This window comes from Dromaius novaehollandiae, chromosome 3, assembly GCF_036370855.1.
Source record: "Dromaius novaehollandiae isolate bDroNov1 chromosome 3, bDroNov1.hap1, whole genome shotgun sequence".
NCBI classification, from domain to species: Eukaryota; Metazoa; Chordata; class Aves; order Casuariiformes; family Dromaiidae; genus Dromaius; species Dromaius novaehollandiae.
In genome coordinates, this window is record NC_088100.1 from 41,391,075 (window position 1) to 41,418,851 (window position 27,777).

The window sequence follows — 27,777 nt, forward strand, 5'->3', positions numbered from 1 at the left end:
AGGAACAGAGGTAAATATTTTAAATTATTCAGCATAAAATTATTCTGAATAAATAGATATAACCAAGCTGGTACCTGCCATTCAATCAATTTTCTGTTTTCCATTAATTTATGGATGGATAAACAGAACAGTATCCAACTATGTTCATAAGTTTATACAGAACTATGTGATTTTAGACTTTTAAATGTTTAGCATTGTAGTTTTTTGCATGCTCATAGCTAATAACCTTTTCCATTCTCATTAAAAAAAAAAAGAACTAGAACAATAATTGTCAGCCATAGGAAATCAGTACCTTACAGAGATATATGTATTTTGAAAACTCTGAAAAAATCTGCAAGAACTAAAGCTTGTTCTTACTTCAGTAAGGTGTAACAAGTGCCATAATCCAGAGAGCTGGTGAGAAGCAGCTGGTGTTAATTTCAGGGCAAAAGCTATAAACTGAGTTAGATCCGAATGCATGCGTAGTTCTTGACTGCAGTTCTCCCTGTAGCAGAAAACAAAAATATAGTTTAAGTAATGTTGAAGCCAGACAACTACAATAAATCATTTGGATAGTAAAACAAATTAGGAATGACAGGAGAGTCACAAGAACAGTGAAGACTGGGTAGAAGGTTAAAATGACAATATTTTAAACATTGGAGAAGAACAGATACTCTAATAATACTCAAAAAACTTGCATCCCTCAAAGCTGGCAAAATCTAAATTCACAGCTGAAGGATGAAGAAACAGCATCTTCTGTAGCTATAAACTACATGATCAAAAAAACCACACAAAACGTTCAGAGACAAACTGCCTTCCAGCTTTACAGTTCCTGTTGTGAAAATCAGAACTTTGCTGAATCTGAGAAGCTGTATCAAGTGATTTTAAGAGCCTCATTGTATAAAAAAATTACTTTCCCTGAAGTCTGTATATGAACAGCTTTTTTTCTTTAAGAAATGGCAAATCAGTCAAACACACTTGGCCCCTTGAAGCAAAACTAGAACTTCTTAATTTAAATTAATAATGTTAATTTAAACTAGATGTGTGTGGTTTACTTGGCTTTTTCTGTTGCACATGAAGGAAGCATGCATGCTAGCGTACTTTCTTCATCATCAGGTCTAATTCAATCTTTCTCAGCAGCCCAGCAACATGGCCATGAACAAACAAAAAAAGATTTTAGGCTTCCTTTAACTATAATCCATTCTACAGTTCAAGCTATTTCTGGAGTCTCACATTTTTACTTTAAGGGGCTTGGACATCAACATTCCTATATTTGTATCAATAAAAATCAGTTTAATGGAAGAAACTACTTATTCAATATAACACTAAATAACTCTTGCTGAAACATTTTATAACTGCCCAAGTGCAATTCTGCATGCAGACAAGGAATGTTTGGGCAATTATATACATACATGTGTGTGTATGCAAACACATGTGTATATAAACACATACATATATCCATACATACATGCACGTGCACACACACACACACACACACACACGGATTTACATAATTTTTAGCTAGCAATTCTGAATCTTGTGAAAGGAAGATAGGATTTCTCTTTTCAACCTTGTTACCTTCTTGCACAAGCCTTAGCTATATAATCTGCTGTCAACTTGTACTGCCAGAGTGTGCCCAAGAATTCCATTGCAGGCCACAGCTGAACTTTACTGCAGAGCTGGATTAACAAGGCAGAGTCTAACTGGCTGGAGATGGTATCTTGAGTAATCATTTCTTCTGAATGAGTATGTATAACCCCTTCTGCTGTCAGTTGTGAATGTATGGCTTTCAAAAAATTCTTTAGTTCACCTGTTTGACAGGGTGCAAAAGGCACATAAGTGCAGGTACTATACTTTCTGTCAGCAAACATTTCACATCCTTTTCATTTTTATATGAAAAGGATGGAGACTACAGAAACCATCCTCTTAGGCTCTTCAAAGAAAGTTACATACCCAGACCAACATCTTCCAAATGATTAGCTCTGAGTATCAGGCCCTCAGCTTGCAGCAATGCTTTCTTTATCTTCCATCCAGTGGCAGCTGTTTTCAGACAACACATTTTTTCCTGCCACCTACTGCTTCCAAAGGCCAATCTTGGCTCCAAGATGTTAAGAGGCTTGCTGAGAACTTTTAACTGAGAAAGACATTCCACACCCAGTTTATCCTGGAAACATGAAAAGGATATTTGAAAAACTGGCAAATTATTTCAACAGTGCTAACAACAAATGAAATCTGTGACTGCAGTCAAAATTTTTAGGGAAAATTTCAAATTTACATGCCCCACTAAAGTATAGGCACACATTAAACCAACCTGCAATGACATTCAGAACTTCACAACAATTCTGCTTAGCCCTACTCAACACAGGAGGAAATGGCCGCAATTCCTCCTTATTGAATTTTTTTCTTCTTTACAAGGGAGCTACATAGGTTACACAGCCAAACAACAGATCAACATGGCGACTTACCTAAACTAAGGGCAATAAATACATAAATAAATTGAAAATGCCAGAAACAATACGTTATAACTTAAAAAACCTGACATTTCAGATCTGCAATTTAAATGCATTTGGATGCCTAGAAAAACCTCCCAAAGCCTTCAGTAAGCACTGAATGTTTTGGAAAGTCTCACAAAGTATCTACATTTAAACAGCTGAACATCTTTAAGAGATCAGGCCTAGGTGAGCAACGTACATGTCTTGTGACCTGCTTTTGAAAAAGCAACTTCTGTTCTTCAGAAAATTTTACTGTAAGATTTTTTTTTTAATTGAATAAACCAACTGCTGAAATAACTTTAAGAAAAACTTGTCAAAGTTAAGAGGCTTAACCTTTAAAATCTACCTTGGTTTGGTAAGTCATAAAGTAACTTCATCCTATGTGGTGTAAAACGAAGTACACAGCCTATTCTACATACCCACATATTCACTAAATAAACAAATGGAATAATGATATTCACAAGTCCCCAGGACAGAGCAAGTAGTAATATTTTTATGCTTGTGCATCACTTGATATCAAGTAACTGCTGTTTGTACTAACCATAATTAATAACAGAAATGCTATCTGGATAGCCGATATATTTCACAAAAAAGATGTACATTAACATAGGCTGAAATTTCATTTTTAATCAATCTAACAAGTCCAGAAGGAATGTCTTTTTGCTGACCCAGACAGCAAGTGCTGCAAATCTTTAAGAATGTCTTAAAGTGTATTTGGACAACACTGGAAGTACAAATCTTTTGCAAACTGAGTGGCAATACCTTAAAAGGAAGGGGTCTTCCTAGAGACTTCTGTAGTATCTTCATACTGGCAGAAACACCAGGATTGGCCAAGCAGTTCTGAATCTGCTGTGAAACAGACTGAATTTCTGTCGAAATCCTTGAGGGAGAGAGGAGGGGACAGGGGGGAGAAAGACAGTTAGCCCAATAGTTTGAGGGGAAAAAAAGGCAAAAAATTGCACCAGAATGGAAAGTTCCTTCTCCTTCCATTAAAAATGCAACCTAATTTCACGGAAGAAACAATGGGTAAAGGTTCTAGATGGGAAAATATGGCCAAAGAGATGCCCTACTCTAAGAAACTCAAGTTTTAAAAATGATCGACTATTTAATACATTGTACTTACATCACTAATGAAATACAGCTTGGACATTAAATGCAAGTTATACTAATCAGCTAGAATGCTAACAAAACGGTAACTTATGCAATCGTTTAACATAACCACAAATCAAAGCCACTTACTTGTGCTGTTCCGATCCAATAAGCATCTGAGGAATTCTGTCAATCAAATGCTTCATAACCCAGTGCCAATGCAGTGACAGAAGTGACAATCCTGGTGAATCCACTATCAGTGTGTCAGAGACTGCCCAGAACCGGTCACGCCACAGCAAGCAATACAAAATCTAACAACAGGCCAAAAAGGTTACAGTTTTCCTATTGTTGAGCCCTGCATGTTGCATAATACTTTGTACTTCAAGCAAGAGGAAACACAGCAACACTGTCAGTTCCATCAACTTCAGAATCAGCAACACTTTATACTCAAGAGGTACACAACTAGCGCTCAACTACATGTCCTCTAAAAATATTGGTTGTGTCTGGTGGCAGCGGAACTATATACATCAAAAAAGTGAAATCCATGTACCCAGCCTACAATGTCACTGTTAGGTTTCAGCAAAGTGATCTTGATGATCTGAGAAGGGAGAGGGAGAAATGAACTACCCCTGTAACCTGAATGTCACCTGTCCAGTTTTAAACGTTCACATCTGAGACAGATGTGGACACTTCCTTTACCATTAGTGGAGAGAAGCAGGTACTTCTAGGATGCAATTAATACCATCCTAAGCAGGTAAAGAAGATTAGATGATAGAGCTCAGCAAGGGATATCTATATCCCAGGTGCTTACATTTAGGTACGGTAATTCCCACCCAAAGTATCTGCAGGCTGACTCTACATTCCACAGAGAAGGAAGTAGGTATTAGCAAAAATAGGAGGTACAGCACAAATACAGCTACTGAAACTGAGTACCACATAATCATCTTCCTGGTGTCAGGCACATTCTGAATATTAACAGAAGCACTGCTGTTTTTTTTGTTTTGTTTTGTTTTTTGTTTTCCTCAGTTTCAGGGACCATGAAATACAGTTCTGCAGACTAGATTCCAACATCCCCTGTAAATGTAATATGAAAAGTCTACTCACATCGTGCATGTCATCATCACTTAAGGCCACTTGAGTAGACTTCACCCAGTGAAGCATAAAGGCATCCCAAATTTCAAAAAAAGCAGCAAGGTTGACCACGATTGCATGAGGGAGGGAGTTGTAACTTCCAGGATCTGGAGTTTGGGGAGGAGGGAAAGAAAGGGAAAGCCTGAATATTCCAGCCATATATAATGACAATGAAAGATTTGTTTCTGACCACTAGATCCTCTCAGTGGTTGTGGCAAAACTGAAAAGATCCAAGACGCAAAGTAACAAAATATTTCTTCGCTATTTGCATAATTCTCTATGTATTTAATATAAAAAAGGGAAACACTGGTCAGCTGCTTCTATGAACATACTAATTTCATCATTAATTTTTTTTCCTTTGTCTTAAAAGTAAACATCCTACTTATACAATAAAACAATAGCAAGACCTAGAACAAAAAGATTTCTGAAGAATTTCGCTATTTTTATCAGCCAATGACAGAACGCAATTTCAGCTGCTCTCTACCATCTTCTTAAAGTTTAGATAATCACAGAGAAATGATATGCATACATGACCTAGTAGAGGCTGGATATATATGCTGTAGCATAAGGTATATCTAATTTAGGAATAATATGTTATATACCATTTTAGTCCTCATCTGATTGCTTTACATTCACACAATCTTCACACATTCAGGACACACAATGTCTAAAGTAGCAGATTTTATAACAGTGCAATTCAATCATATTTAAATTTGATGGCAACACTAAAAGAAACAGTGAGAATCAATCCCACCTTTATGGAAATCTAGAGACATTCTTAAGGCACTAGTTCTTGGCTTCTTGCTGGTAATCAAGTTCTTCTCAGTGTAGCTCCTTTTTTCTCGGTCAAGAAATAATACTGCTCTGAATTAAAAATAAATAATAAAGACATTAAGAATCCAACAGTTAACTTAAAACCTCTGCCTTATTAGAATGGTGAACTATGAAGTGACATGTGACATTCAGTGTATTAAAAAACGAGAATCAAGTGCAGCACAACTAATTGCCTGAATATAGTCTGTAGAAGTATCACAAAAGCAGATTCCTGACTTCAGCAATCACGAAAAAGGGAAAAGTAGTGGGCTACTAAGCAGATGCAACACAACTGCTTGTGCGATATGTGAGCATTTCCTGCATTTTACTTTAATTTCAGGATTCACTTGCCAGTACTTTTTCCTCTTATTGGGAAAAGCAGTCCAAATCCCTCCTTCCAAAACAGTGCAACTATTTGAAGTTTGTTTCATGTCAGTACTTCCCCTCTTTTATGCTTTATCCCACAGTTCCAGTTAGTCCTGGAAGTATTCCAGCTTATGCGAAATGCCAAGAGCATCATTTCCTATATTACTAATAAAGTGATAGTTTTTAGTTTGCATCTACAGAAGGCAGAAGCAGAGAATTTAAAAATTTGTGTGTAAAACCTCTGTTTGGTATTTTAGATCACATCTAACAATATTTAAAAACATACTTGGCAGAAAACACAGCAATTTAAACACCACTGATTACAGTCATAGGGCAGCCTTCACAAGCTGTTTTTGGAACTTACCGGTTTGCTACAGACTTCAACAGGATGAGAAGCTGATCTGTGTGTTCCATTTCTGTGTCGAAATTCATTGAATTTCTAATTATATCCAAAAACTGCATATTCCATCTTGGGTCCAGAGGCATCACATGTTCATCTGGGAAGGCAAAACACGACCAGACAGGACAGCAATGAAGGCATCATTTGGTAAAAGACTTTCTCAAACCCCCCCACCTATGCAAGAACATTAGAGAAAGAAAGAGGGAGGAAGGAAGAGTCCTAAGCTCCCTCACTCCAGATATCCAAACGGAAGAGCAGTCAATTGACTGCAGGTTCTGTAAAGCACAACAGTGAAAGCAAATTAATGAGTGGTCAGGATACTCAAAAAGAGAGCCTGGAAACTCAAGTACAACTCCCTGTTCCTCCACAGTCCAGGCAAGAGATCTAGCACTGTCCAGAAAGGTCTAGTGTCACCCTATTGAGCTTTCATGCACCTAACAAGCTTACAAAGGAAATGATGGGCCTGAGCTCCCTGTAAAACACAGGAGGAAAACTAAATGCCTCAGCATGGGTTTCAGACCAGTCAAAACAATAATTGCTGGGGGATACTGGGCTGCTTAAACTATTCAGTCAGAAATGCAGCAGAGAGATGCATCACTCTTCAGAACACAGCTGCTTAATTCTGGGCTGTGGGAATACAACTGGGTCACTTAGGCACCGGCTGGATTCACAGTCATAGCGTTCATGTAGACTCAGGCACTCTAATATGCATAGGATGAATACATTTAATTGCCACATTTCCGTTTCTAGACAGAAAGAATGGCTTTGTCGTTTCTTTCATAAGAAGAATGATTGCAGTCAGAATATAGCCTTTATTTAGCTATGCACATTTCTCAAGAAGCACAGAAGTCAGAGAACACAAAACACTAAGGTCTTGCATCAAGTTCTTCAGAAGTACCTGTCATATTTGGCTGTAGCAACTTGATCATGTTACTGATTCCAGGTGAGAGGGGACTGGCATAGAAACTACCAAGGGCTACAGCACCCGCTTCCAACTGAATCCGCACTGGACCTGTAGGTGAAGGGGAAGGAAGGGGGGAAGAGAATATAGGTATAAACAGTGTTTAGTACAAATAAATAAAATTAACACAAACTGAGCTAGCACAAACAGCCTTAATCTCATCTGTACATGCACCCTGGACACATTCTGGTTGCTCTTATTTTATATTAGCTCCAAGAGACCTTCAAAGTGGTCAAAATATCATGGCCAAAGAGACAAATCCAGTAAAGAGATCTAATTAAACTGCTGATATTTCACATATGTTAACTATTAGGAACATGGCTTGCAAAAATCCATTAGAGTTTATACCTTCAACTCTTCCTCCTAGTATGTCTGTTTTTTTAAATTTAATTATATAGACACATCTACCTGGAAATAGACAGCAAGATTAAGCGTGAGCAATCCCGTTCATTTGTCAACAAGACAGTCGGAGATTGCAAGGATAAGTTCTCCACAAGTTTAATATGATAAATGTAATTAAGCAATGAAGACTGTATGTCAGTTGCTATCCTGAATGTTCAGGCAACACAGCTTCAGTAAACTTCAGCTCTGCAATTCCCTGGTTTTCTAACTACTTGTATTTTAGAATTAAATAAATAGAAGGCATTTTGCTGTTTTTACTACTGCTATCAAAAAAAGATCATGATAAGAACAGCATATTTTCCTACATAAGCCAACAGGTATCTGTAAAAATAACTACAATTCAGAAGCAGTACAAGCTATATACATGCTCAAATAAAAACAGGCAAAGTTTAGCTCAAAGTCTTCTCTTTAATCTGCACAACCTGTTTTCCTCTCTCCGTGGAGCCTTATACCCTTGATTTATTGCAGGTAACTGAGAATTTGCATAGCAGCCCATTTAAATGGACTGGATGTTCTCATATATGACTTATGATCTGTGAAAATACAATAAATCATCCTGGAGGAAAAAGAGAAAGTTAAGTAATTACCTACCAAGAATTTGTGGCAGATTTTTCGCTAAGTGGTTAAGCCATTTAACCCTCAATGTCCAATCCTGATTGGTTGCCTTTTCTATGAACAATTTAACTGAAGCCTGGAGGACTTCCATTTCATCCATCCAGTCAGCATCTATTTCAACAGCGTTGAACTGGAGACTCTCAGAATTAGTGGACTGCATAATTTTCTGAAGATCTCGCAGAGTCAGCGGCAGTGTCCTGAAACACAAAGAGAACTGAGGATCACCAAACGAGGACTCGGACTGCCAGTTCCAGAAAAGAATCTATTCTGCAAGTCAAGTTACTCACCATGCAACTATTTTTAGGCAAGAAGATAGCAATCCAATAATCTCTTTTCTTTATTTAGCTTTAAATCCAACTTCTAACTTTAAATCAGTCCAAGGTGCCTACTGTTAGGAACTCACTATTACCAAAAATTCATGCAGTGTCAAAGATGTCATAGCATTTCACCGAGAAATTTTAATTCAATCTGTGCACCAGAATGATGTGTAAAGATAGGTTACAAAAGACAAAAAAAAAAAACCCTGAAAAATAGTGGTTGTTTTTTGTTTTGGGGTTTTTTTTGTTTTGTTTTTTTTTTGCAGTTTTACAGTTTCAATGTTAAATCTTAGTACCAAATTCTATAGCTTGTTTGCTCACTGGACAAGCAAACCACAGTACTTGCCCACAGTAGCTCACTAGACAGAGCAAATAAGAAGTGAGATTTTGTACCAGTGTTGTGAAAGCAACTGTAACATTGAACAAGAAAATTGGCAAGAAAAATGAGTTCTTGCATTTGGCCCCTTCACATGGAACTTCCTTCAGGAAGCTTTGTTTGAAAGAGAATTTTTTTTTTTTTTTTTTTTTTAATTTGAAGGTACTGGCCTTTAAACACATCATGAATAAATGTTTTAAAGCACTGCAATTATCTTTTGCCAGGTCAAGGGGAGAACAAAAACATTTCCTCATAAGAATTAGTGCTACCTGTACATGGAAGCAGAAAGTACAAAGGCTCATGAATACACTCAGAACTAAATACTCACTTTTATCTCCAAAGAAAACTGAATTTATTAATTTGAAGATTGAACAAATGTCAAGAATTTTGGACTGAGGAGTAACACAGTACAGAATTTAACCTGTATTTCCAGTGGTGAGTGGAAGGGTAACAACAGCTTCAAATTCAGACTGCAACTACCACAGTCTACCCATAATACTGGCTCAAAAACAAAGTTTTGTGGGGAGCGAAAACATACCACTGATACTTCACACACTAGCTATATCTTGTTTCTTACTTATTTATTGGACAAAAAAAGTTTTCCTCTTGCCTACCTGCAGTTTTTAATGTTCAGTCTATTCAGACAATACATTAGGACCTGCCCATCGTTCTGGACTGTTGAAAGAAGTGAGTCTTCTGCTGCAAACAGACCTGTAGGTAGCGAGTCTGGCCACAATCCCATTGCTAGCAGGGAGTCACCCCAAAATTCATGGGAAGTTAGAGACGAAACATGCTTCGTAACTACATCTAATACAAGCTACAACAAACAACCAAAAAGCAATTCAGAATCACATTTAAATGTGTTCAAGTACAACAGCTCAGGAAGGTCTTTGATTACACATATATATTATTAAATTATTATAAACCAAAGGATATACAAGCACTATATAATCTACACCACAAAGTACCAAAACACTTCAACCATAAGTGAAATAACAATCATACTGGAGAGTGCAAAAATAGGAAGTGAATATTGCTGTGCCTAGATGACAGTATGCATAGTTTTTCAGGTTATGGTTTAATTGAAGTTAATACCCCTAGGTTTGAGCTGACGCTGTCAAAAAACAAACATTCCTCAGACTTCAACTGGAATATGCTCTGCCACCTTTACACTGCAAAACAGTGAGCCACTGGCTACTGAAGAGGCTACAAACCAAATTTATCCCCTGGGAAAGATCTCAATATACACATTTCAGATTGAGAGTTTTCATGCAACTCAACTCTTCTGACCTCTGCCTCTAGTAATATGCCACCAGGCTCAGAAAACATGTTAAGAAAGGAGAGGAAATAACTGAAATTTACTGTTCTTCACCATTCTACACTAAAAAGGACCTCTGGAGCAGCAACTATCTGTAAGAACAAGTTACATATGGTACTGTTGCTGCTTGCACTGGAGACAAGAAAGTCACAAAATCTAAGAAATACAGAAAATATCTCAATGACACTTAGACCCACCTCTTCATGGCCTGACAGATGCCTGAGACAACATTCAAAATGGTTCAGTTCATCTCTTCAAGAGCACTACCCTCACTAACCTCTCGCTCAGACATTAAGAAACAGGATCTCAAACACTAACTTCCTGAAATGGTACTTTCTACATATCTAGAAGATGTAAGAAGAACTTCTAAATACAGAATTTTTACCTTTTGATTAATTTGTAGTTGTTGTGAGCGGCCATAAACTTCCCAACAAGCTCTGTAAAAAGAGTTCACTAATCCAAGGCCTCTTTGTAATTGCTGCACAATTAATGCAGCAGCATGAAGCAAAGGTGACAAAGACGACACAGAACCTGAAAGAGATTCATCATTCAGGATGATAGGAATGTTTAGTAACCATCAGCACTTTCACCCTCTGAGGACAAACATCACTTTTGTAGTGCTTGAAGAAGATCTGATTGGAATGAATCCTATCGGGTCTTGAGATCTGAAGAGGTTCTTCAAGGTTAATAAGAAAAGCTGACAAGATGGTAAAATAACAGGTGACCAGCTCAAAATAAAACATCAAGCAGCAGAGATGAATGAAATTCATGTCTTCAGGCTCCCAGGTAGTCTTTCAGTGTAATCTTGTTTAAAAAACAAGCAAACAAAAAAGCAAAAAAATACCCAAACCAAAACAAACAAAAAAAACTCCCAAATGCATGAATAGCCAAGACTAGGCCTTATGCAAACTTTATACCTGGCTGATTTTCACTTAGAATGTATTGCCTGCCCTACAGCTATGAACCACTGTACATATCATGCCAGTGTCTGCTGTCTCCTCATAAAGCAGCCCAGTTCCCACCTTTTATACGATTTGGGCCTATTTCTTGAGAATGCGAAAGAGAAGAAAAGAAAATCTCATTATACTTGGATGAGTTTACTTATAGCTGCACATAACAATAAGATAATCAAGCTTTAATATTAAAGAGGTAATGCAAATATACGTAATGAGCCTAAGCTGTTGTTACCACAGTACTGAGCAAACTTTTCTTACCTGCTATTGCCTCCTTAGTTTCTGAATGCACAGCCACAAGTGCATCACAGATGCTATCTCCCACTAACCCCATACCATGCAGCAGTAACTTCACATCCAGACTGTCCAATGCATTTCCATCATTCTCCCCAGGAATGTAAATTTCAATCCCACGATTCCGCATGGCTCTGGATATTTCCCCATGAATAGGATCCATGGAAAGGAAAAGCCTGTCAAATATTCATAAGATATTACTTAGAGCTTTAAACTATCACTCTGGAACTACCAAACCTGCTCTTCTGGAAATGCTATCGAAAATAAATCTACCTTCATAAAAAACAGGAGACTAAAATCTAGAATGTCAGAGACACACACTGAATTGAGAAATGCGTACGTATAATTACACGTTGAACTTGGCCACAGATGCATTGCATGCTTTTTTCTAAGCTATATTGTCCTCAGTGATATCTATTTTCCATTTGCCAACTTACAAACATAAAAGTTAGACCTACATCTCTGAGCTCTTTTCTACAGAGAAGACTTCAAGAAGTCTTAGCAACAGCTTCAGATAAATCTATATTTAAAAAATAAAAACCAAAACATCCAACATCTAAGTACCTAATACCACCCGTGAAGCAACTCTAAAAATAAGAACAAATTCTGAGATACAATGCAGTGAAAACAGGCTTCTGAAAAGTCAGAAATCTTCTCTTTAATTCAGATGAACCAGAGTATATCAGTTCCTATATTTATTGTACAAATGTAAAAAGGTGGCAGGAACTATATAGAACGCTCTGCATGTTCTTCTCCCATCTCCCACAGAGACTACTTCAGGTCTGAGCTAATACAGATCCATTAAAGACAGACTGTATAGTATTTTTTTTAGTTTGTTTCACTGCAAAAAACTGAAATTTGTGGATGGGATGAAAAAAGCAGGAATAAAACATCCACATGTTCACATGCTGCCTTTCATCACCAAAATATCCAAGTATCTCAGCATGTTTACTGTATATATCCTCTACTCCATTACAGTGAGATAACAAAGTGCTGAAATCCTAAATTAGAAATGGACAATCAAGACAGAGGGACACTGCTATGAGTTTTCTAATGTAATAGTCTGTGGTGGAAGAGGCATATAAAGCCAAGCCTCTTAAGTGCTAAACCAAATGTTTACCTGAAATTTGGATGAGGAGCTACTGTAGGAGTTGTGCCATCTATCACACCTCTCTCACTCATGGTAAGAACACCTCCTGGTTCAAGTAAAGCATTCAAGCGGTCCAGCACAGAGGGGCTATATTAAAAAAAAAAAAAATAGTTACAAAAAGGTAACAATCCCACTCCTCTACTGATATGAATTCAAAATGGTACCAACCATAAGCAAAAAGTCAAAAAGCTAATTAAACCATATGGTAACAGGAACCTATTGTCTACTAAGCTGTTTAAGAAGGAAGATACTATTCAAGGGAAGGAAAGAAAGTTACCCTTCCCATGTACTGCTATCAAATGCTAAGTGTCCAGTTGTAGACTGTTCGTGAAAAGGCTAAATAAATTAGGGAGGTTAAAGGATTTATTCAGTGAAACAAGGTCACTATGATCTCTTACTTGCAAAAGTTAACATTGTCCATCAAAAGCCAGTCTCCAGACTGCAGAGCCTGAACCAACATCCCATCCACCCACTCAAAAGTGCCATGGCTGTTATGGTCAGTAGCCTGGACCTGCTGCAGCTTGAAACGCCGAAACTCTTCTACCAGGCGAGCAAACTCTGAAAGGGAGTATACCTCATATCAAGATTAACATAACCAAGGTAGTTTACTGTTCCACTCAAAAAAAACCCCAAAAAACAAAAAAACCAAAAATCCCCAGTTATTTTACTAATAAATGTTTCTGCTTTGCAGAGGAATATACAGCACAGGCTTTGATTCTGCAAGTAGCTGCCCACAGGCAAAATCCATAGGGACACAGGGGTTTTGCCAGTACAGAGAGGTATGAACTAGGCAGACATTTTTCTCCATCCCTTCCTCCAATTAGATAAAGGCTGCTGGATATTAATGTTGTATTTTAGTCAATGCTTTAAAAACAAAACAAAAACAAAACAAACACTTGACTTGACATGTAACGCACATTACTTTGCTGAAATTTTTAAAGCAGGTCTGCTTAATCTTTCAGAGAACAAATCTAAGAATAAAATATCTAAATTCCCTTTCTCAGGGATACAAGATAGGAATTGTGTTACTTCATATGTCTAGCAGTTCAGTCCAGTGTGGACTACTGACTGCTACCAAGTGTAACTGCACAAAAAATGAAACTGAAGAACCATCGCTAATGTAACTTCTTCAGAAGCTCAGCTGTCTTACACAAGCAGCATGAAGTAACAATATTGATGATAATAACCTACAAAATAAAATCAAAAGTTTTCTGAAGATTTCACTGCAGATTCATAGGTGTTTCTTATTTTCTTCAGAGCACCATACAGTCTTATTTCAAATCACCCGCAATACATACCTGCCTTTGAGTAAGAATTTATTTTGTTGTTTAGTCGCTGGATAAGTACAAGTATCCCCTCCAGTTTGCTCACTAGTTCAGCTGTAACACTTCTACCTCCTTCACCCAGAGACTTCGGTTTGTAATTCAGGATGAAATTGCTCCAAGCACGCAGCACAAGTTCTGCATCATCTGCGCAAATTTCTGTCAGGAGAAGACTGTCTCTTACGAGTGTGCTCACAGAATTCTCCACCTTTTCCAACAGGCACTGCCACGATCTAGTGACATCAACCTGCAAACATGCCAGTATGGCGTTAGTTCATCCAGAAGACCATGTTGCCTAAGGCTCCATTTGGTGATTAAACACTAAGATCACAGTGGACTGGCCACTGTTTGGTAGGAACAAGAAATATTCCCTTATTACCTAAACTGTATTTACCTGTTCAAATCCACCCAGGAGTTCAGTTGTATCCATCGCACTGTTCATTGCCATGATTTTTAGTCGATGACCCGTCAGATGTGCCAGCAGCTCAACAAGACTGGTCTTGCCAACAGCTGCAGGGCCCACTAGGATTACCATCCAGCTCATGTGCACACATTTCATTATAGACTCAAGGGATTGTAGTGAATGATGCAGAAGTGAGAGATTTCTGCCAGGACGAGGAATATAGTTGCCACGAGAAAGAACTGAATAACCAATCTAGAAGGGATGAACGCCACACAGGTGAGTACACTGAGAGAGAGGAAAATGGGGGCTCATATGTAAAAGTACAAGTCACCTCCCTTCTCTCTCCCCTCCCCAAACATTTTCTCCACAGCTTACCTGAACATTATAGGGAGTGATGTGAAACACTCTGGTTCCTATATATACATCAGCTTCCTGGCCAAAAATGTCTCTAAACGTAGATACAACCTAAAATAGTTGAAAGAGCAAAAGGGACTTAATCAGTCTTGAGTTATCTATTGTTCTAAAGCCTTACTTCTAAAGCTTGACCAGAAAAAGATTACATACATACATACATACACACGTATTTATGTATGTGTATAAATATATAGTTATATAAAAAATACACACAAAAATATATAAAAAATATATATATATATACACACACACTTTTTTTTTTTTTTAAATGTGTGTGTGTATTTTTTCCCCCCTCTCTAAGAGGTAATATCTATGAATGACTTTCAGGGTACCTTCAAATTTACACTTGGATTTCTATAAATACTTCCTGACTATCTAAAGAGCAAGGAATGAGAACACACAGCTCACCTTTTCTTTGTCATCCTTGGTTCTCATTCTTTCTCCATATACCAAAAATACATGCTGGCCTGGATCATAGAATCCTGGTGACTGGTCAACAAGCATAAGCTGGCACCAGCGGAAAAGATCACGTAAATTGAACTCCCAGGGTCCTCCTTTCTGTCCCCACTTTTTTTCAACCATTACTTCTTTGTCAATCTGGAAAAAACAGCAACTCAAAAACCTCTTACTCCACCCCCATACTGGTCTTCAAACATGTTAAAATTCCAACTAAACCTCTGCCTTTGGCACTGCTTGCAAGACACAGAAGACACTAGAAAGAGCAAGCTGTATTAACCTTTCTGAAGATGTAAGGAATTAAAGTTTGATTCCATTTGTCTCATCTACTGTATTCTAAAAAGAGGAGCTTTCGATAAGGTGCTACCACAAAATAGTCTATGTAAGGTCACAGAACACTATTCTTAATCTCAATATTACTACGTCTTTTTGCAGTTGAAGACAAATCTATTTTTCCTCATGTCATGAGTCCTAAGTGCAACTTCAGAAGCATGACCATACATAAATTCTTACTGTGAATTTTAAATCCTGCACTCCACACAAAATGGCAGCATTTAAAGCCACAAAACAGCAAACAAGTGGTTGCTTGCAATTAATGTTTGTTGAAAATCTTTTATGTTTACACAGTTTTGGATATGAACATCTCTGAATTCTTTGCCATAGACAGATCTTGTCAGAAAAGATTTTTCTTTCATCACACTCTCAGTGTTCTGGAAGTACGTTCCACATCCTTAAAAACTTTTAGCTCTGAAAAGGTCAGATGCTGCTTTCACCTGATCCTATCACTCTAACAACATCCCACAGTAAAAAGCAAAGGATAAATTAAGACCAGAAACAAAAACAGACATTTCAGTTCTTGTTAAAATGTAGCTCTTTTTGTTAGTGCTTGAAGAATAACTTGCATGAGCAAGTTATGGAATGCCATATGGAAAACCATGCATTTCTCAACTCATTTCTCCACGTTTTCAAACTTCCATAGAACTAAGTCTTTTTTTTACATTTTATCTTTTATGAAAAATAATGTCTCTCCAGAGTAATTCTGTAGCTGATTATAGTGGTAAATGCATTCAGGTGGCATTTAATGATGCTCTTTATTTTTTTCTGCATACATTTCCAGTCCTCTTTTCCACCCACATACTTCTCTATAAAAGTCGTAGAAAATAACAGACTAGGTTTTACTTTTAATCTTATTGCATTATGCCTACTTCTATACAAAAAAAGAGAAACTATATATTTACCTTATTATTGAAAGCAACCATTTTAGCAATAATACTTTTATCAATAGCAGGAAACAGAGTATTCCCAATAAACTCCATATCTGCAGCTGACAGTAGATCAACATACACCTATAGAATCGAGAAAACGTTGTGTGTTGATATAGTCAGAAAACTACAAAACAGGATCGTGATGTAGTTTAAACCAAACAAATAAGCTTGCCTGTGTAAATCTATTAAGAAAGGACTTGGGCAGACCCTTTCTTCCACCTCCCTGTCTGTATGGATTCTGGCATCCAAAAATCTTTGTCTTCTTGTGCTGTACATGAAAATTCATCCCCAGTTCAGGAACATAAATCTCTGCTCTGTGGTCAAAGCATGCATTTAGTCCTTCTAACACAGACTGAGAAGCCAGATTTAACTGAGAAAAGAAACAGAGATAGTATATTAATACTCCACAAAATGCTTTCTCATAATTTCTAGTTTAGTAGGCTGGGATATACAGAAGGTAAAATTCAATTTCCTTGCTCTCCCAGCATTGTTATATGTTATTACCTCCAACTAGACTGCTCTTACACTGGAGCAGCAAAGCTATAACTAATACTTTTCCTTGTTTGCACTTACTATTTCTACTGTGTTCTTAACAGGATAAGAAAACACTTCTTCATTGTAAAACCTGCATTTTCAAGGTGTTGTTTCTTCTGGACTTATTTTCATACATTTATGACATTCATACAAAGTGGTGTTTTTTTTTTTTTTTTTTTTTTTTTTTAGTGAAGGCAGTCTGAATTATTTAAATATCATGGTTCTTTAAAGTATTTTTCACAATAGGAAAAAAGGTATACAAACAGCTAAAGAATTTAAGATCTTGCACTCAGCAATAATTGAAACACACGCTGTCATAAGGAAACGAGTTCTGTACATGTATGTGGTTGAAAGCATTTACTGCTTTGGTACACCAACAAACCTCTGGTGGCAGTGCAGTTTACACTGGAACTCTTATTGATCTCGATTAAAACAGGACCCGAAACAGCCTCAGCAAAATAACTTTTATTTCAGTGAAATTATATTCACAAGAGTATGTATCCCAAAACTTATGTTGACTCCCTTTCCCAGAAAACTTTCAAGCATAAATCTCAGGTTGGTTTACTGCAGTAACTTCAGCTAGGATCCACACCCTCATTCTGCTATCTGAAAGTCAGAGATTTAGTGAAAGCTAGTCTTTTACACTCCCTCTATAGAGCAGGAATAGACAAAAGGACTTCTAGAGGAAGATTCTTCTCCTTGTAAATGGAATGATTACCTTCAACTGGGCACCTAGAATCAGATGACTAAAGTTAAGCAAAATTAAGTTCAGTCACAAGCTGTTCATGGTATTTATCCTACATGCCAAAACATCACTTTTGCTCTTTTGAAACGTTCCATTTTACTTGTGCTCAGAATTTAAATTTACCTCATCTAATACAATCCAGTGTCCAGCCTTTAATGCTGCTAGTAGCGGTCCATCACGCCATGCAAATTCTCCTCCCTTCCCACCTTCAACAGGCAAATCTGTCCCAAACAAGTCTGTGACATCCTTTGGAAGTAGGAAAAAGAAAAGTGCAAAACTTCTGTGTACAAATGCGTGAAATTTCATGAACAACCTTTGTTAACTTTACTTCACATTTTCTTCCTCTCTTTTAAATATAGCTAAAATATAAGTATTAAAAAAAATTATATGTGTTTGTATGTATGTGTGTGTGTATATATATGTATATCAGTAATTTCAAGATGCTAAAAGCTTTTTCATGATAGGACTCCAGTGACTAGCTATTGTGTTTAACAACAAAGAATCAAACAAAACAATGTAACCCCAAAAATCTAGAAACAAAAAACCTAGAAGACCTTAAATTTGCTTTCAGGTAACTTTGCGGAAGCCAAGAAAAACACAGTAACAGAGTTATGCATGTCTTCACTTGAAAAGAACACAAAAATCTGGCAACTGGCACTCTTCTCAGAAACTCACTGCTCTTTCCAGTTTCCCCTTCCCACTTAGCTTTATTTTGAGACCAAGAGAGAAATAACTGGCATCTCAGACACAACGCCAAAGTTCTTTTTTTTTTTTTTTAAAGCAAACAAACAAAAACCATGCTATTATGTTAGAGGAAAAAAACCCTCTCCCTCCCCACCACAACACTAAGCTACAAGGATAATATTTTACTCTACCGTTTGCTCAGACAGGTTGATTCGAACAAGATAGTTTCCTGAGGCCTTTGCCAGGGCAGCAACTAGACTAGTCTTGCCCACACCTGGTGATCCCTCCAACAGAATAGGTTTGGGAAGCTGTAGGGCTCTTAACAGCCTTTGTGCATTCACTGCGGTAGTCCCTGCATTTAGAGCATAATCTGTAATGCTGTTCCTCTGAAGCACAGGGCCTGAAACAAAGGAAAAGCAAAACAGAAAACAATTAAACCAAAATGTTAATACTGGAGCCGTTGACAATGTGCTTCTAAAAGAGATCATTCAATTTGTTAACTGCTGAGCTCATTACAATAAGTAATGGAGATCAAGCTTATTTCTCATTTTCAGAGATCAGGCACATATTTTCTATTTGATCTACAGTTGTCTCAGCCAATCTCCACTCATGAGTAAATTTGCAAAAAGCATATGAACATACAATGGATTCTGGCATAAAACTTTAACAACGTAGAGTGTTAATGAGCCAAACTAGAGATCTGTCGCTGGAAAAATCATAGTTCTCTTCTAGAGTTTCAAACATATGTGAATACAAAATCTAAAGCGGCTTCTGAAAATTTGGCCCTGAAGGATACAGTTCAGACATGTTACAGAACAACATATTGAGCTTCTTTTTGTGATTTAATTTCCCCAAGGGGAAGCTAAGCAATTCATGAAAAGTTTAACCTTGTACAATTTTATGCATGGCTAAAACCAATCCATAAGCACCAAAATGTTCAAAAATGAATGATGAATATAGCATTAGGAACATGCTCTACATAGCTCCCTGATACTCAAAATTAATTAGATGAATTAGAACTAGAAAGAATGATGAATTTGAAATAGATGAATTAGAAAGTTCACAGTCTAACTCCTATCACTTTTTGCTCCCCTCACTATATTTTAAAGGTGGAAAGCAATATTTGGGTAGTTCCAATTGCAATAAAAATTTGACAGAGATACAGAGACTAAATAACACTGCAAAAATCACTGGGAATCTTTGAGAGGCTATAGCAAGGCAGGGCATTAAGACTATTGTGTTTAGCACTGCACCCAAGATCCCTGCTTCCCATGCTTTTACACAAAGGCTGGAATGAGCTCTAACTAAAGTTAACAGATATTTTGACCATGTAAAGTGAAAATTACAGCTCAAAAATAAAGAGGCTTCATTTCACCTCAAGTCTCCTAAAATTAGGCTATTAACCAGTCATTTACAAAAGTCATCAAAATAAGCAAGTAGCAGGTATGTTCTTAAGAAACTAACTTTCTTAATAAAGGTGACAGGAGTTGAAATGAACATATTTGGGAGCCAGAAAAGTTTGTTCTAGGCTTTAGAACAAATTATAAATTGTTCTCTAACAGTTTAGGTATTTTACCTAGATCTAGCAAACAACAGAATTATTACAAATAAAAAGCAGATAATAAATATCCACCCTCTCCCACACACAGTCTCTTGCCTCTGGGAATAAAAAATGGGTGGATTCCCATGAAGTTGTCCATCCACACAAACTCTTTCTCCTTTGTTCTGTCATAAATCTTTAGCTGATTCTTCTGATAGTCAGTTAGCTCGAGGAATTGACCAATTTTCTCACATAAAAATGCCAGGCATTTTTCACGAGCTGATAAAGCGGTATCGGCTGAGCAGGATGTTGTACCTGTAATTAAGAAAGTTAAGTGTGCTTCATAACCATGTTCATTCAATGACTAAGAAACAGAACTGTTTCCACAGATGCCAACATTGTGCGGTATTTTGTTTCAGGCTGATTTAGCGTTGGCGCTGTTGCTTGACAGTTTTAATAATTTCAAGGAAAAACAGAGGGATCACGAACTGAGTGAAGTGGTGATGACCTGGATTCTACATTCCTACTTCCAGTACTGTTTAATGTTAAGAAATTGTTCTGTGAGCAACAGACTTAAGGACACCTTGTTTCCAAAAGCTTCTCCTTCTACCATCACTATTATCCTGATCCCTGGTCATAGCTCCCAAGCCTTCCTTCCCTGCACTACTTACAGATTTTCACTTTTCTCCTCTTCCCAGGTCTCCTACTAAACAGCAGGGCCAATGGCCAGACATGCTAAGATGCATTCTGAGCTATGTACATATTCTGGGCTAGCATTCACACATGCCGACTTGAGGCATGGGGGAAGAAGGACAGTATGTGATCATGTAGTCAAGTACCATATCATAAAGTATCAGCTCAGTAGACTTGATACAAAACCACACGCTTTCTTAATTTGTGTGTTCAGCCTTGTAATATTATTATTTTGTGCAACTTACTTAAGCTTGCTGCATTATTCAAACTCTTGCTACTGAAGTATGAAAATAAAAGCATGTAAAGTACAAGATACTGTTAAATGGAAGTGAAAATTTCTCCCATAAGCATTCCATACTGCTCCAAAGTATCTGTCTGCATTCTGTGTTTATATTCAATCTATATTCTATGTATATAAAACAAATACAAATATATACCTATTTTCCTCTGTCAAATGAGCACTGAAGACGTACCTGATCCTATTCCATCAATGTATACCAAACATGCAGCATGGATAAAAGACATCATTGGAGAAATGTAAAGAAGGCTACATTCCTTGGCAGAATGTGACTCTTCATCCTCTGCCATGACATTCATAAAATTAACCCATGATAAGACGTCTCGTACACTGAGAATACACTGGCGACCAAACTCTTGATTAGTTAGCCATTCAATGAAGTCCATCATGAGCTCTGCAATGTCTGTCCCTGAAAAAACATTCAAAATTAATGCAATTATAAAATGAATTTTATCAGTCACATCTATTACACTGTTGTAGAATAAGCATCATTGTAATGGAGGAAGAAGAAAAAAAAATATTTTTTAAAGTTTTTGCATTGAAGTACAGTGCTTTTAAACTCAAAAGAATTTAACGGAAAGAAAACAGGAAGTGAGTAGAATTAAGATACCCCTGAACGTACTTCAAACACTAATATTGATATAAAATTACTACACTCACAAGAGAATATCAGGCTGACACATCTATAACTAAAGATATTTCAGGTGCTGGAATTAAGATTTCTTCTGTCATACCAAGCTATGTTCTCTAAGAATGCTCCCATACCTAGATCTGGAAACTGGTTAAATTTAATTTTTCAGAGAAGCTTCATCCCTCAAAAGTATTAGTAACACAACAGGAGTTATTCTAGCCTCTGAGTGGTAGCAAAGTTTTCCCTCAAGAACAGGAAGGAGAGAAGAGGAATGGCTTCCCATCACAAAGCACATTGCCACATGAGCCATAGCTTGCTTACACATCTCCCCAGCTCTAATTTTTCCTTTCACACAAATGAAAACAACTCCCTTTAGCTCAATTAGAGCAGGGCAAGATGCAAGCTGAAGCAGCACAGGGAGAAGTATCAGTGCATGAACAGTGTGGATAGGTACTCTATATCCCAACAGACAGGATAACTTAAGAGTAAGGAAGGACGTCAGTACCTGTGCTGGCATTATAGGTCCTTTTAAATTCAAGTGCCAAGACCGAGTCAGCTGATTAATATTAACAGCAAAGCTACTGCCAGAACAGGAACTGACAGTTCTTTCAACACATTACACTGGAACTAAGACTGCGTACTGAAGAGCTGGGCGTAACTGGACTACTTGGTTGAGGGAATGAATGCTGCCTTAGTCTTCCTCCTGGCTAGTCATATAGCATAAACTATGAAGGAAGAGCAGAGGCCACAATATTTTGTATTTGTTCCCAGAGAGAGTTGCACTTAAAAGAAAAAGGAACACACCAGTGTAAGTGCTTGGGAAAATGTAACAGCCTCCAAACTGTTTTTCTCCTAACAACGTTTGAAATTCAAGCAGAGAAATACCTACCTTCACAGTTTATTCCACCCAGAGACAATCCTGGATGAAGATTGTGTTTTACAATCTGTATTAAATCATCACGGCCATTGCTTTGTGGACACCATATCTCTGTAAATCTGTTACGCAGTGCAGGAGAAAGCTGCAGACAAAAGGAACTACATAGCAGTTCAGTTCAGACTACACATTACTTCAGGTTTCAGTTAACCTTGTTAGTCTTGTAGCCACAATATATGCAAGCAATATATAAAGCAAACAAACCTGACCTTCCCTTCTAATTTTGACGAGGGCAATTTACAATGAAATCTTTGAGGAAAACATGCATTACGATTTCCACTAGTGGCATCAACAGAAGAAACAGCTGCACATGAGAAAGTTTCAAAGAATATGGGAAGAAACTAAGCTGGTTTGCAAGAACCAAAGCCCCATTTCATTCTAGGATATCACATATCAAACAACAGCTACATAACTACCCTTGTCCCTTTGCTTTCAAAGGCAAACTATCACACAGAAATTTGCCTTCAGTTACATCTCCTTTCTGTAATTCCTCTCACTCTGGCTGAATTAGTGAAGCAAAATGAATTAGCACAAATGCAATGCCAAAATAAATCTCCTTTAAACACAGGGCTCTATAATGAGTTGTTTTGTACAGTAAAAAACATTTTAAAATGAGTACCCATCTTCTTCCAGGTAAAAAAAAAAAAAAAAGCTTATACCTCTTTTGAGTCCTAGCTCGAATGTTCCTTAAAGGTTTTTTACTTGTTTTTTAAATAACTTGAAGCAGAACTTCAGAAACAGAGTTTTTCCACTTAATGAGAAAGGTATTTTAGGAGGTCATGTTTATATTCACTGAGAATGACAAGATGACTTTTAGCTGTCACTTTCTGAACAGTATTAAGGAGAATAAACTGTTATGCAACTTCATACTACTTCATCCAGACTCATATGCTAGAGCTGGATTTACTTCCTTCGTGAGCCACATTTCCTGTACCTAAAGCATTCTGCATCTCAAGCCTACATAAGGTGTTCAGAGGCCTGAATTTTTCTTTGACATTCTGCTGAGTATTAACTTAAAATCATGAAAATGACAGCACACAGAAGCGATGGAAAACAGACACATTCTAATCCTCCTTTAAAGCTACAAGGCAGACTCCTATTAGAAAGCAGTGGATGCCAGAACTGGCACGATACATTTTAGCATTACACCTCTACTCACTAAACGATTAATATGACCAGAAGATATGAGCTGTTTTTCCAGCGGCTCTGGCATTTACCTCTTTTTTCCCAAAGTCACCTCCTGGGTTCATGGTTGCTAGGATACGAAATTTCTTTCCTGCAACCAGTAGTTCTACTTCATTATCCTCATCCTCTTGACCACCTTTTTCTGCAAGTACCAATGTCTTTTCAGCTTCAAGAACACTAAGGAGAAGGGTTTAAAAAAAAGAAAAAAAAAATCACACAAACTAATCATTTTATTTAAATTTCATTTCACACTTCAAAAGGCCACTTACAAAATGAAAATCACATGAATTGGCCTTGAAGAAGTTTCATTGCCGCAGAATTTGTATTTTTTCTTACAAAGAATAGTAAATTCTGTTTATCCTTCCTAAATTAGAACATTCCCAGTTTTGTTCAGAAGGAAAATCAACCCAGCCTTGTCATTAAGGTTCACTCAAATATCTGTCAAAAAACCTTAGCTAATTTGAGCATACATCTCACAGCTCTCTTTTTAGAGAAGCAATGGGAAAAGTTATATTCATAGCAGCTAGCTAAAGAAATCTGCACAATGAACCAACCCTCAGGCTGACACTCTACATCTGAGATGCATCCTATAAAGTAATTTTATTAGCTATACTTCAGTGTACACTAACAGAGGAGGTGTAAAAGTTTGACCTGTTACCTGTTTAGAAAGACACTGTTTAGCATCACTTGTGGAACAATGAAGTCGACTGAGCTTCATGAAAGAATAATAGCTTCAATGGTATAACCAAAAAACCCCATCTTGGAACAGAGAGAATTTGGGTATGATGGAGAAAATAGCTGCTACTCATCTCAATATAATGAGTAACCGAAAAGACTAAAATGTGGGATGGAAGCAAATATTGAAGTGTATTGTAAGTTTTAAAAAAATTCTAAACAAACAAACAAACAAAACTAGATGCAATGTCTTGTCAAATACCAAAAACAGGATCATGATCCAAGATCATTTTCCAAGAATTCACCATCTGCGATATTAATTTTTTCAGCCTGTCAGTGAATTGTAGATTTTACTTGAAGCTTTTATTTTCCAACTTGACTCACACTGTAAACTGTCTTTATATACTGCTTAAACTAAACAAGATTTTATGCTCTTAATTTCTTTATTCAATAGCTAATACCCCTGGCTAAAGTGAATCCTCTCATCTTCTCATTTTCAGCCATGAAACACAAACAGAGTAATTTGAGTGCAGTCTGGAGCATCACTGTAAAGCCAAACATGAGGTAATGGTTTTCACTAGCCAAAGCATTCAAAAAAACCACAAGCAGTGTATCAACATATCAAGCAAATCTACACACATCTACTTTTCAGTCAAAGCATTACTTCATTTTTCCAGGTACATTAAGACATCAAGACTTACGCAACATGAGGAAGTTTTGTCTTGCCTTATCTTACTATCTTTCACCTAGAATTTCAAAACCTAAAAATTGTCAAAGAATTACCGCGATTACAACTAGCACCTTTGCCAGATGGCAGTTAGCAAAACAAAGCAAAGTGGCATAGAAGTTGAACCATGAACAAGCCCAGAGTTATTTAGAGTCATTCTTCCTTTTAGCAAGAACTGCATGAAGAGCAGTTCACCAGACCAAAAAACAAACATGCCTAAAAAAGCTAAATTTACCCTACTAACTTTTATATGATCAATAGCCTCATAATGACACTTAACACTAAACACATTTAAGACATACCTGTTAAGTCTCTCTAGAACAGAATCATCAGCTAAAGAAATCTCATCAAGGAGGAAAAAACCCTCCTGTTTCATTGCTAAAACAAGGGGTCCATCACACCACTCAAAGAGTCTAGAAACATCAGATTCCTCCTAAAAAACATAAAAGGAAGTGAAAAGGCATTAGTAATTGCTACTTTTTCCTTCTTTGGTCATAATATCAAATACTACTGATGTGAGACAAACCTGGTCTTTTGACCTCTGTCTGACTGGTCGCAGACCTCCCAAAAAATCTGAAGTCTCCATATGCAAGTGGCAGTTTACCGAGTACAGTTTCTGATTTGTTAATGCTGCAAAGATCTGACAAATGGTAGTTTTACCACACCTGGAAAGTAAATGAATTGAAAGGGCAAGAATAAATTTAAAAAAAAAAAAAACCACAATGAAAAAAACCCACTCACTTTGGATAGGATTCACACTTTACTTAAAGATTTACAAGGCAAGAGCTTCAGCATGCAAATTTCCTTCTGCTTCCTTTCCTTGAAATAAATACATGCAAAGCAAAGCCATTTTTGGCTTAACAACTGTTGCTAACTTGTATAAAATACCATACCTGCATTGATGGATTTCTGAAGGTTCAAAAGCAAATTTATTTCAGCATGCCTGTACAGCTACTAATCTAATCTAATCTAACTTTTTGTTAAACTGGAGATGCTGCATGTCTGGGCTATGCCCAAGTCTGAGGGAATAAACTGCTGAGTACCTAGAGGTCTCTTTCAGTACCTAATTAATTTTACTTCTCCCTTTCCTTATGGTTCCACCCCCACCTATGCAAAAACTTTCACTCTCAGTATTTGAAACCAGCACAAGAACAGACAGCCTCTGCCTTCATGACCTCTTTTATTACATGCAGGAAAAAAAAGATCGCCAAGGCTATATTATCTTAAGCTTAAAACGTGTAAGTGAATGAGTTCTCAAAGAGCAAACCGCCCCAATTCCCAAAAGACACCTCCCAAAGAGGCACAGTAAGATTCAACAGGGCAACTCATGAAAGGAGTGAAGAGAAGTCAGCCGTCTTCAGTTTTACTACTTTCTATATAGTTTCTGTATAGCTGTACATAATGCAGATAAAACAGAGCGCCAATGTAAAAATTCTACTAAAAGACTTGCACTGAAAGAGTTGTGAGATCTGCATTCCCACACACGCGAACTGTGAAAAACAGCAACTACAAGTCTGCCATGAGAGAGGCTTACAAGGTCCCAAATCAGAGAAGCACTGAAGCACACTCAATCATTAGGTGTCTGGCCCAGGTGTTGCTACAGAACTATAAAGAACTGAACCATAAAGAGCAAGGTTACCCTGTGTCTCCCACCAGCAGTACTGGTTCACCAAACTCCAGGGCTCTTCCCACCAAAACAGCAAGCCTCCTCATCCCTTGAGTCCAGACAATATGGTTAAAACCTCTGTCTATCACCGACATCTGCGTGGAGGATTTAGCTGCACAACACAAAGCAACTTGTCAGCTTCAGCAACATCTGGAGAACTACAAAAGTCATCCTTTTAGGAAACTCACCAAACAGTTTTCTGACACTTTCCTCTGAGAAGAGGGTCTGAGGATACAGTTTTTTCTTGAAGTGCTTTTCAAGGACACTCTGAATAACATCCACCTCCTCCTGTTTCCTGACTCTGCCTGCCAGAAGCATAAAACCTATCAAACAGAGGAAGAGAAAAATCAATTACACTTGGTTAAATCAGCAAAAAAGATTTATATCTAAAAATTGCAGTTAAAAAGCAATTCTCTGGACACTCTTTGAAAAAATGAAGAAAAGTTGCAGGGCTCACCATCATTTGCTAAGTGCTGAAGCCAGTCGTAATCCTTCTCCAGCTGTTCTGCCAATCTGTACCTTTCAGCCCAGCGAAACAGATCCCGTAAGGTAATGAACCCGTGCTTCCCAGCAAACACTGTTGAACCTCTGCGGTAAGACTGCCATAAGAAGAAGATGTGATAGTCATTTTTTTCATGAATCAGCTTGAATACTTAAAGCAAAGTATCTCAGAGCTCTCCAATATGACATTGATTTGAACAAAATTACGGGGGGGGGGAAGCACTTACACAGTCACAACTCCCAAACTTTAACTACCTACAAGTGAGAAATTTGACAGGTACCTGCAATAAAATAATATAGGTAATAAAAATAATAAATAATAATTTAAAAATAATAAATCAAAATAGGTACCTGGAATAAAACAAAAATCCAAACAAAAGATTAGGTTTTACACCAAAACCATATGTTAGCATTTTAAGTTTTATTTTACTCCAATACGGTGAAAAAG

At 37.3% G+C, this 27,777-nt stretch overlaps 1 protein-coding gene across 1 annotated transcript in view; it reads right to left on the reverse strand.

Moving 5' to 3' along the window:
* MDN1 (midasin AAA ATPase 1) overlaps positions 1-27,777 on the reverse strand; it is a 109,066-nt gene that overhangs the window by 47,764 nt on the left and 33,525 nt on the right. Inside the window, exons 27-58 of the mRNA XM_026093375.2 lie at positions 27,286-27,427; positions 27,017-27,151; positions 26,802-26,940; positions 25,689-25,827; positions 25,465-25,595; positions 23,793-23,937; positions 22,531-22,660; positions 21,186-21,419; positions 20,137-20,334; positions 18,671-18,879; positions 17,919-18,041; positions 16,689-16,886; positions 16,490-16,597; positions 15,204-15,392; positions 14,757-14,846; positions 14,373-14,633; positions 13,955-14,225; positions 13,055-13,214; positions 12,627-12,743; positions 11,474-11,682; positions 10,645-10,790; positions 9,556-9,758; positions 8,225-8,445; positions 7,169-7,282; positions 6,235-6,367; positions 5,446-5,555; positions 4,665-4,798; positions 3,711-3,871; positions 3,234-3,351; positions 1,933-2,143; positions 1,558-1,789; positions 358-484 (exon numbers count right to left, since the gene is read on the reverse strand). Of these exons, the coding sequence (XP_025949160.1) occupies positions 358-484; positions 1,558-1,789; positions 1,933-2,143; positions 3,234-3,351; positions 3,711-3,871; positions 4,665-4,798; positions 5,446-5,555; positions 6,235-6,367; positions 7,169-7,282; positions 8,225-8,445; positions 9,556-9,758; positions 10,645-10,790; positions 11,474-11,682; positions 12,627-12,743; positions 13,055-13,214; positions 13,955-14,225; positions 14,373-14,633; positions 14,757-14,846; positions 15,204-15,392; positions 16,490-16,597; positions 16,689-16,886; positions 17,919-18,041; positions 18,671-18,879; positions 20,137-20,334; positions 21,186-21,419; positions 22,531-22,660; positions 23,793-23,937; positions 25,465-25,595; positions 25,689-25,827; positions 26,802-26,940; positions 27,017-27,151; positions 27,286-27,427 (5,238 nt within the window). The remainder of the gene's footprint in view (positions 1-357; positions 485-1,557; positions 1,790-1,932; positions 2,144-3,233; positions 3,352-3,710; positions 3,872-4,664; positions 4,799-5,445; positions 5,556-6,234; positions 6,368-7,168; positions 7,283-8,224; positions 8,446-9,555; positions 9,759-10,644; positions 10,791-11,473; positions 11,683-12,626; positions 12,744-13,054; positions 13,215-13,954; positions 14,226-14,372; positions 14,634-14,756; positions 14,847-15,203; positions 15,393-16,489; positions 16,598-16,688; positions 16,887-17,918; positions 18,042-18,670; positions 18,880-20,136; positions 20,335-21,185; positions 21,420-22,530; positions 22,661-23,792; positions 23,938-25,464; positions 25,596-25,688; positions 25,828-26,801; positions 26,941-27,016; positions 27,152-27,285; positions 27,428-27,777) is intronic.